The 10,055-nt window shown below is 34.9% G+C and overlaps 1 protein-coding gene across 2 annotated transcripts in view; it reads right to left on the minus strand.

The window, feature by feature from the left end:
- LOC109820167 (WD repeat-containing protein 44-like) overlaps nucleotides 393-10,055 on the minus strand; it is a 23,180-nt gene continuing 13,517 nt past the window's right edge. Inside the window, exons 7-11 of one of the 2 annotated variants that reach the window (XM_020386269.1) lie at nucleotides 4,863-5,432; nucleotides 4,519-4,580; nucleotides 1,386-1,511; nucleotides 869-931; nucleotides 393-702 (exon numbers count right to left, since the gene is read on the minus strand). In XM_020386269.1, the coding sequence (XP_020241858.1) occupies nucleotides 4,954-5,432 (479 nt within the window). In that variant the 3' untranslated portion in view covers nucleotides 393-702; nucleotides 869-931; nucleotides 1,386-1,511; nucleotides 4,519-4,580; nucleotides 4,863-4,953. Of the gene's footprint in view, nucleotides 703-868; nucleotides 932-1,385; nucleotides 1,512-4,501; nucleotides 4,581-4,862; nucleotides 5,433-10,055 lie in introns of both variants that reach the window. The other variant, XM_020386276.1, reaches the window with a different exon arrangement.

Here is a 10,055-nt window from a genome sequence, read left to right on the forward strand (position 1 = left end):
TCCAGGTCGGAGCAGTTTGAATGAAGAAAGGATTAGTGGCAGATAGACCCTCCTGTACTAGTCATTGTTTTGAACTTATTGGGTAGTTTCATTGTTGCAGGTAGTTCATCTGGGTTAAATTTTTGGCTCCTTTACCCTTAAATAGACTCACTAATCTTGCGCTGGGGCAATAACTCCTAAACCTTCACCAAGAGTAAAAGAGCCAAAAAAATTTAACCCAGAGAGCCCATCAGCAATAATGAAACTATAGGGGTAGTAGTTTCAAAACAACAATATCATAAATGGTCCTTATTTGTTGTCAGTGCAATTATTGTTGTGCTTCAATACTGATAGGAACTGCACTTGAAAGTAACGCATGCATGATGGTGGGCCACCTCGGCAAGCTTGCCCTCTAAAAGCCGAAATAATGTTTAATTTACCATTCACTAACTGTATAATTCCAAAAAAAATTTACTCGAGAACCATATGGTAAATGGAACAAAGAAAAAGAAACAACTCAAACATGGGCTACTAAGGAAAGTATAACTTGCTAGATCCTCAGTGATTCCTTTTGAATCCAGAACTTTTGGTCTAAGAAACAAGCAACAAGCTGTACAGCTTTCAACAAGTTGCCATAACTCTCCAGATCTCGTTTTTTGCGATGTTTTTTTTTTATGGTCAATTCATCCAACTTTCTTTTGCTAGAGCTATATGCAACTGTTTCTGCAAACCATACAAGCAAAATATCTTTCAGCTATCATTTTATCACCTAAAATAGTAGAAGGAAGAGCCATATGATAAAATATTATAAATAATTTGTGGCAAATGATATGTATTGTATGACTAAAATAAAATACATGTTAAAAGGGTAATTACGAAGAGCAGTTACCTTCTCCTTCCTCTGACTTTGTCGCTGATGCCCTTTGTCTTTTTTCACTTGAGCAACTCGTTCCTGAGAAATCAAAAATATATATCATTAAGGCTAGAGAATTTTAACAGTTTTATTGATCTTTTAAATGTTGGCCAAGAGCAACTTTAAAGAGGCACCAACAGAAGAGGGAACACATTTTAGCACCAGTGGAAACATTGTCATCAATTCATTATTTAGAATAGCTGAGGCAGTTACTTGTCATAGAAACCGAAACACTAGTTGATAGTTAAGAAGATCAACTTGTGTGTTATTACAATTTAAATTTGAGCGATAAGGGTCAAGAATCATCCTGCACTAGAAAAGGGTGTGTGGAGAAGAGGATAAATAAAATTAATTATTAAGTGTACAATCTTTAGGAAAAATAAAGAAACATGACCAACCTCCATTCAGAGTAAGTATTGAAGATGCAGTACTTAGGAATAATCATTTTTGTTATTTATCAAGTATCATTGATCATATGGTTATAATTAGGTACCTGAGCTAGAGCAGCAGTTCGAAGGTGCCTTCCTGCATGAATTTCTTGGTCCTCAATCTCACCATCACTGCTAAGCATCAACTTTAACCACACATCATCAAGTAGCTTCTTTGATTGAGTATGTCTCTACAAACCAAAGAAGATGAAATGCTAAATTTAAACAATGTATCATATGTTTGAGGCAATGAATGAAAGCATTTCGTATGAGTATTCATTAGAGGTGCATGCGGTCCAGATATGGCTCAGATATGATACTTACCATATATATATTCACTTATCAATCACGAATATGGATACATATATGTCTCGGTATGAAAATTTCATATCAATATCCGCTAAAATCGGGTACATATATGGATTTGCATGTGAATATATAAGCGGATAGACATGTGGACACAATTTATATTGGAATATATATATGGTTTATATGATATTAGAGAGTTCATTAATATGTTTGTAATACCTGAAAAGCTAATATGAGATATCTGGATCATCAAAATTAACCACAAATCCATTAATCAAAGGATTAAACTGTTGCAACAGTATGACCAATTTATATTTCGATATTTCAGATCTACACAACCATATCTGTGATTATATCCCATTGGTTATAGATTTTAGTAATCATATCCAACTATCCATATCCTAAAGAATACAAATTCGGATATTTCCTTGAATATGGATATTTTGTATGCACCCCAAGTATTCATCCAATTAATTGTAGTACTCCTGTGCCCTAAAGCAAAATAAACAATAAAACTCTTTTAGTTTTTTTTTCATGAGTTTATCGACACAAGGAACTAATTTGAAATAAAGGCTGATACTCTTCCATTAAGCTCTGTACGATTGTTCTTCCGTTATTTTTGTGATTGATTATAGTCGGGTTGTTTTCTTTTTGTTTTGCCACAGTTTAGCTTAGTCTTCTTTTGTTTGTGGCTTTTTTTACTTTCTTTATTGTCATCTTGTGAGTTGTTTCGTTAAACTCTTATCAACGGCACACAAGGGTAGTCACTCACCATTTTACTAAAAAAAGGAGCTAATTTGAAATAACTAATAGGAAACTAGAGATGCAAAGGACCAAATATCAACAAAACCCTCCTTCATTTTCTATAGGTTTAATTGCACTTAAATACCCTACAGTTTCCCTACTTTACACTTATATACCCTCAATTGTTTTTGCAGCACTTTTATACTCTAAAGTGTTTAAAACTTGCACTTATATGCCCTTACTTCTTTTGGCAGTAATAATATACCCTAAAGTTTTTAAAACTTACACTTAAATACCTTAAAGTAAAATGCACTTAAATACCCCTCAGCTATGCAAACTTGAGGGTATTTAAGTGTAAGTCCCATAAATTTAAGAGTACTTAAGTGCAACTTTTAAGAACTATAGGGTATTTAAGTGCAAGTTTTAAAACCTTTAGGGTATATAAGTGCTGCAAAAAGATGAGGGTAGATAAGTCCAAATTTTATAAACTCAAGGGTATATAAGCGCTGCCAAAAACAAGTGAGGGTATATAAGTGAAAAGTAGGAGAAACTATAGGGTATTTGGGTGAAATTAAGCCTTTCCCCATAACAAGATATAAGTTAGTGCTCTTTTGGGACCAGATTTAATAATTAATACAAATTCAAAGATCATCGAAGTCCCAACGCTAAGAATGAAGAGATCACAAAATTAGCTAATCATTTTGACAGGTAGAATTTGCAGACATTCCTTAGTTACCGATCACCCCTGTCCCTTTCAATTTGATGTACGTGTTTGCTCTTCATTGTCGTGTACTCACACTATCACCTTAACTCTTAAGCAAAAAACTTGTCCATAAATAAGCAACACCAACAACGTTCAGAAAAGAGTGCAACTCTATTACAAAATCTTTCTTTCTCTTTGTCATGCTCCCTCACTCTGAACTCAAACATCAACAAAACAGAGCTAGTCTTATTTAATCTCCGTCTTCTCTAATCTCCTCCTCATCTGCATACTCTTGCCAGATTGCTAGTAGTCTAAAAATTAAAAAGGGTCTCAACCCAAATCAAGAGTTGTCACAGGTATACATAATACAAATCATCAATTTTCTCTGTAGTTCAGTAGGAACTGTTTGGTTTGCATTCAACAGAAAGTACTACAGGTAGTTGTTGTAGTTGTTTGATTCAGTTTTTAAATTTTACAATTTGAAATTATAATTCTAGTTGTCTGTGTTGTTTTCAAGTATCAGTTTGAACTTCTGCTAGGGGATTGATCGTAAAACAATTATGGACTGTACAATCATAGTGGTAGCTGTGTATTTCAATTCTAAAGTTTTGTCATTTACAATTAGTGTTGTAGTTGTACTTGTATCATTCAATTTTAAACTTGTGTGTTTATAGTTCCATTTGTACCTCTAGACGTCTGTTCTAGGCATCAAAGTTTTAGACTTCTGTCAATTAGAGTAATTTAAACTCAACTTTTAGTTAAAATTACTGAACGGTCCAAATATTTTCAGTCATATACAAACTGTAATTATAATCCTTACAGTTGCACCAAACCAATCCACCTTCATTGATCAAGGTAAAAGTTCTGTTACAGCCTCAGATTCGTCTGTAAATGTCTGCTCCTGAGGATTTTTATACAGATTGCAGTTCCTCGAATTCAAACTCTTCGATATATAGTTTTAATAGTGAAGAAAGTATGATAAATTTGATGAATGGTTATGAGAATGGTCTGATTTGGGGTCAGGATTCATTTGTCGATTTGGGGTCAGGATTCATTGGTTCAATGTGGCAGTTACTGGAATTGTTAGAATGGGATGATGGAGATTGATGCTTCAAATGAATCTCAACAGCTAATAAAAGTTCCTAGTAAAATTGTACTTGGTCTTACCCTAGTTTCTCATTTATGTGAATTTGTCTGTTGCCTACAATCTTATTGATGTATCAAGCATTTCTTAATTGCTTTGAGAAACACGTTACTTTAGGCACTGAACAGAGGCAAAACTCCCTAGAAACTGTAACTTCTTTCATTGCATTAAAGATGTTATACTTACATGAACAATATAAACAGAAAAAACAAATGTAGAATATCAAAAAATAATGGCACACTGAAAACTGCATGCCCCAAAATTATAGTAAGAAGTTGTACTTGTAAAACGAATTCACCTGAGGTCTCATAAGGCTTTTAAGCATCCTCTTCAATCTACACTTCGCTCATAGAAAGCCCCCTGCAGTTATAGAACGATGTGTCAAGTTTTGGAGCTGGGAAATTCCCGGCACTGCAAATGAGACCAATTTTGAAAAATTGGAAGGAAAAGGAAATCCTAAGCATGGCCTTCTATAGAAAATCTTATAGGGATCAAAGAGTCCCTTACCTAAGTTCAGAGTTGAGAGACTTGTAAAATTCTCCTACCTCCTTATATGATTTTCTACAGAGGACCCTCTATAGAATTTTTTTCCCCAAGTTGAATAGCAACATGCATATCTTTGTAACAGTTCCAATCACTCACCATATACTAATCTATCTATTCACAAAACGAGAATAGCATGAGCAGCAACTCGACCAGACTAACAGTTACTTAGCAATTTCCATCCTCCAAACTAAAACGGAAAGCCAAAATTTTGAAATGTTCTGATCCTGCCTCCTCTTCCAGCAGTCACAATCACCATCCCCCATGCAGACCGCCTTTTCAATTGCATCACCCCATTACTGAGATCAATGCTGCTGCTGAGACTGCTAGGGTCTGGTGGAGTAAGAAACTTCTCTTCAGGCCAAGTTGCTGTGATTCTATCACCAAAGGGGTTGATGCTAGTATTGAATGATGATGATGACAATGGTGAGCTGTCGTGAGAATTGCTCTGGGTTGTTTGAGTTTTTGTTGGCCAAGGAATAGCCACTGTAACATCCCGACAATGGAAATGTTCATAGGATTGGGTTACAGAGACTGCTCTGCTTCTGTTTGGTTGGGCATCAGAATCGTGTCTCCAAATGTAGACGTGAGAGTCCTCACTAGCACATACGATGTGTTTTCCATTTGTCGTCAAGGAGGCTGAAATTTGGCTGCTTGTGTTCCGAAACCCTGGAAAAATGAAACAAGAGGAGATCGCTATCTATCAACTCAATGCACTCAACAAGCACCTGTGTAGGATTTCATAGGTATCTCAGTGATTCTTTGAAAGGCATCACGCCAAATGTTGTGTCTCACATAATGGGAGCTAAACTAAGCAACTGCTGGCATAATACAAGGCAATGATAATAGTACATGCATTCATATTTTCTCTAGACATAAAATGGAATTAGGTGAATTCGAGTTGGCAGAAGTTGAAAAAGAAAAGAAGGTGAAGTGATTCCTCACAAACTGCCAATTCTTCTGTTAATATTGCAACAGTTATTTCTAGACTACTTTGCGGGAAAGTCGTAAGGGGTTTATGTAATCTGATCAATTAAGATGAACCCTCTCGTCCTAATAGGAGATTTGCTAACATGAAAGAGTAATGCTACAAGTATCCCATAATGTACTCATAGGATTAGTTTCTATCATCTGGATGTAAAAATAATGGAGAGAGAGACAAAGAGACCAATAAAACAGTCATTTTGCATATACCATTGGGAAATAAAAAAATTTTTAAACGAGTACTCTTAACTGATAGCATTTCTAAACATGAAATGTTAAGGGAGTGTTTGGCAACTGGAGTGTTTTTTCTGTTTCTGTTTCTTTTTTTCAAAAAATCTATGAAACATGTTTGGCAACTAGAGTGTTTTTTTGAGCTGACCATATACAAAACCTAAAAATCTAACGCTTATCTCAAAACACATTTTAGGTGTTTTGAGATTCTCGTGGCTTATTTATCCCCCCAAACCAACCGATCATCTTTCTCTCCCTCAACCCTAACACCATCGCCGCCACTCCAAGCCGCCCCCCCCCCTTTTCTCTCCCTCAACACTAACACCATCACCGTCACACCGAAATCGCCGCCCCCGACCCGTCGCCTCCAACCCGTCGATCACCACCCCCAACACGTCGCCCAGCCACCGATAAATATACTGTTCTTCCCCTGAAAATTTGAGAGGTAATTTTTTTATCTTTTCAATAAACAATATACTGTACACTCCATAAAAGGTTTTACTTTTTCACTTGATGGGTTTGAATTTTGCTAATCTCTATGTTCATGTAGATTGTTTGAGATTTCTTGGTTTTGTTTGTGGATTTGTCTGTATAATTTTTGGTCAATAATTTGTTTGAGTTTGTAGAGGAATAATTCTTATGTTTTGGTTCTAGAGTTACCACTTGTGTATGCGTTTAATTCGAGAGTAAACATATCAACATGAAATTTTACAGTATTTCTTACAAATTACAGAAACAAGAAAACCCAAATGGAGATTTTAACTATTTTTCATGCAATTATGGTTATTGTTTTTTTGGAACATAGGATTCTATTTCTTCGTAATTTTAGAAGTTACATAGTATGAGGTTTCATTCTATTGCTCTATATTTGGTCATAGAATTATAATTTTTGTATTTTGTTGTTAATTTTAGAGTAAACATGCCATATCGAAATTTCATGTATAATATTCCTTGAATTACATGAAAGAGAAAACCCAGAAGGAGATTCTTACTTGGATAAAATATGTAACTGGGTAGCTGCTGTTTCTAGGATTTAATTTTTTTCAATAACTTTTAGAGTTTATATCCAATATGGTCTAATTTCAATTGTTGTCTTTTCTTCGTGCAAGTTATATATACATGCATTCAATCAAATTTTAAAAAAAAAAATTGCTTATGCTCTATTTGTATGCCTTGTGCTTTATTTGATTTTAGTTATACTCTCTTATTTGATTAGCCTTTTTGGTTTCATGTTGTTGTGAATGTAATAGATGTCAAGTGAAAATCGTGATGTTAACGAAGCGGTGGAGATTTCCCCTTCAAAAGGATATGTTTTTTGGTCTGAAAATGTGGAGCTTTATTTCATAGACTTGATGGAGGAAGAAGTGAAAAAGGAAAATAGGCTTACAACTACATTTACTAGATCCTCTTGGAAATTCATGGAGCATGAGTTGAAAAAGAAGACATGGAGAGAATACACTCATGACCAAATGAAAAATAAGTTTAACCAATTGAGACAAAGATGGAGAAATTTAAAAATTATATTGACGGATACGACAATTGGGTATACTACGAGCACCGGTCAAATATCTGCAACGGAAGATGTGTGGACTAAGTTGTATGCAGTAATACTCATTGAATAATGCAATTTTTATTAGTTTTATTATGTGAGTTTGAATGCATTATTATTTTTTGTTTTACGTAAACGCACAAGTACGCAAGATATTTTAGAAGGGTTACAAAGGTTATGACAAGTTGTACATCATTTTTGGTGATACAACTGCTACTGGTGATCATGTTCATCCCTCTACTAAAAGTCCTACCATTAGTGAAGATGATAAGGAAGAAGAAGATGAAGATGAGGAAGATGTTGAGTCATCTCGAGCTAAGAAAAAGGCAAAAGTGGCAAACAAACGTGTAACGTTGAACCAGCAAATCCAATTAGCAATGGTTGAAGCTTTAACCTCGATGGGAGAAAACTCTAGGAAGAAAATGGAGTGGAGGGAGAGGAAAATGAGTTCGACTACTGCAGATAGTCATGTTAGTGGAAGGAGAGGAAGAAGCTCTGAGGAAGAACAAGGAATGGTTCAATGCATCACTGCACTTAGTGCTTTACCCGATGTTGACTCAACTCAGTTTTCCAAGGCCGCGCATATTTTGCATGATGATGCATCATGGAGAACCATGTTTTTAGCCATGCATAGCGAGAGAAAGAAGGATTGGGTGTTAAATCTACATTAATGTTGTTTATGTTTGTTTCGAAGAAATTTGTATTTGTTTATGTTTGTGTTTGTTTCTATTAGGCCAAGGACTTTGTGTGTGTTTCTATATGTTTGATTCTAGTAGGTCAAGGACTTTTGTGTGTATTTAAATTATGCTTGTGTTATAGTAGATTGAAGATTTTTGGGTGTATTTGTGTTAGTTTTTTAACCTATATATTTGTATTTCCATAACGTTGTTGGTATTACTTGTTCATGTTGTTAACATGTGTTTCATGCCTTATGTAAATTTTATTATGCAAGACTATATTTTCAATAGTGTTCAATTATAATTTTATTTGTTTTTTGTAGGTATGGATGGCAATACAGATACAGATGATTATCAACTATCATCAGACTTTGATTCAGATGAGGAGCAATTTCAAGTGTTATTAACCATTCATGCATTTATGAAGTTTAATGGATCTTTTATGGAGCAGCCTCGACCATAAAGGATTTCAAAATTATGTGGGCATGATTGGGTGATTGAGGTTCTAGGTGGTCACCCGGGTACTTGTTTTGACCTCTTCCGAATGAAAAAAGAAGCATTTATTAACCTTTGTGAAGAGTTAAAGAGAATTGGAAAATTAAAACATTCTAGAAATGTGACGATTCAAGAACAAATAGCAATCTTTTTATTTGTGCTTTCTCCTAATGAACGCCAATGTATGGCCGCGGATCGTTTTCAGCACTCATTAGAGACCATCTCTACATATTTTAAGAAGGTCCTTTATGCAATTTGCTCTCTAACCAAATATGTGATCGTCCCTCCATCATACGATGCAACTCCAACAGAGATATCATATATCACAAAGTATTATCCTTATTTCAAGGTATGTATATATGCCTTCCTACATTAAGTATGTGAATTTTTTTACTATCATTCTAATAGTAATATATATACATATATATAACATGACAGAATTGTGTAAGGGTATAGATGGAACTCATGTTTCAGGTTGTGTGCCGCAAGATAGTCATGTTCCATATCGTGGAAAGAAAATTGTACCGACAATGAATATGATGTGTGCTTGTTCTTTTGATATGCGGTTCACATTTGTTATGCGTGGATGGGAAGGAAGTGCAAATGATTCAAGAATTTCCTTAGAGTGCATTAGCAATCCCGCAAATAAATTCCCTATGCCCCCTGCAAGAAAGTATTATTTGGTTGACTCTGGATATACCAATATGTCGGGTTTTCTTTCACCGTATCGTGGAGAGCGATATCATTTGAATGATTATTGACGGCATAATCTTCCACCGCAAGGTACTAGAGAACTATTCAATTATTTGCATTCGTCATTAAGGAATGTTATAGAACGATGCTTTGGGGTATTGAAAAAAAGATTTTTAATTTTAAGAGATATGCCTTCATATAGTTTGAGAAAACAAAAATATATAGCATTAGCATGTTGAGTTATTCACAACGTGATTCGAATGCATGATTCTAGAGATCCATTATTTATCGAGTTTGAAAATAAAGATGTGGAGCTTGAAGAAGATGACATGACTGCACAAGAACAACAAACCATCTCGGTCAATCAGCCTAGAGCACCTTCGTGAGATGTCAAGGTTTCGAGATCGTTTGGCCCAATGGATGTGGAACGATCGTGGTGGGTAATATCGGGATGTGTTTTAAAATTAATGTATATTATATTAAATGTCACTAAAATACATTTTGAGCCTAATGCATATATATATTATCAATGTCATTAAAACATGTTGAACAATTATTCATCATTGTTTCATGATGGTGGTGACGTATTAGAATTTTTTTACTATCATTTGAATTATAGGCATTGAAAAAATCTCTCGAATGGTGGTTGACCGCCACCGCCCG

The sequence above is a fragment of the Asparagus officinalis genome, chromosome 1 (assembly GCF_001876935.1).
Source record: "Asparagus officinalis chromosome 1, Aspof.V1, whole genome shotgun sequence".
NCBI lineage: Eukaryota > Viridiplantae > Streptophyta > Magnoliopsida > Asparagales > Asparagaceae > Asparagus > Asparagus officinalis.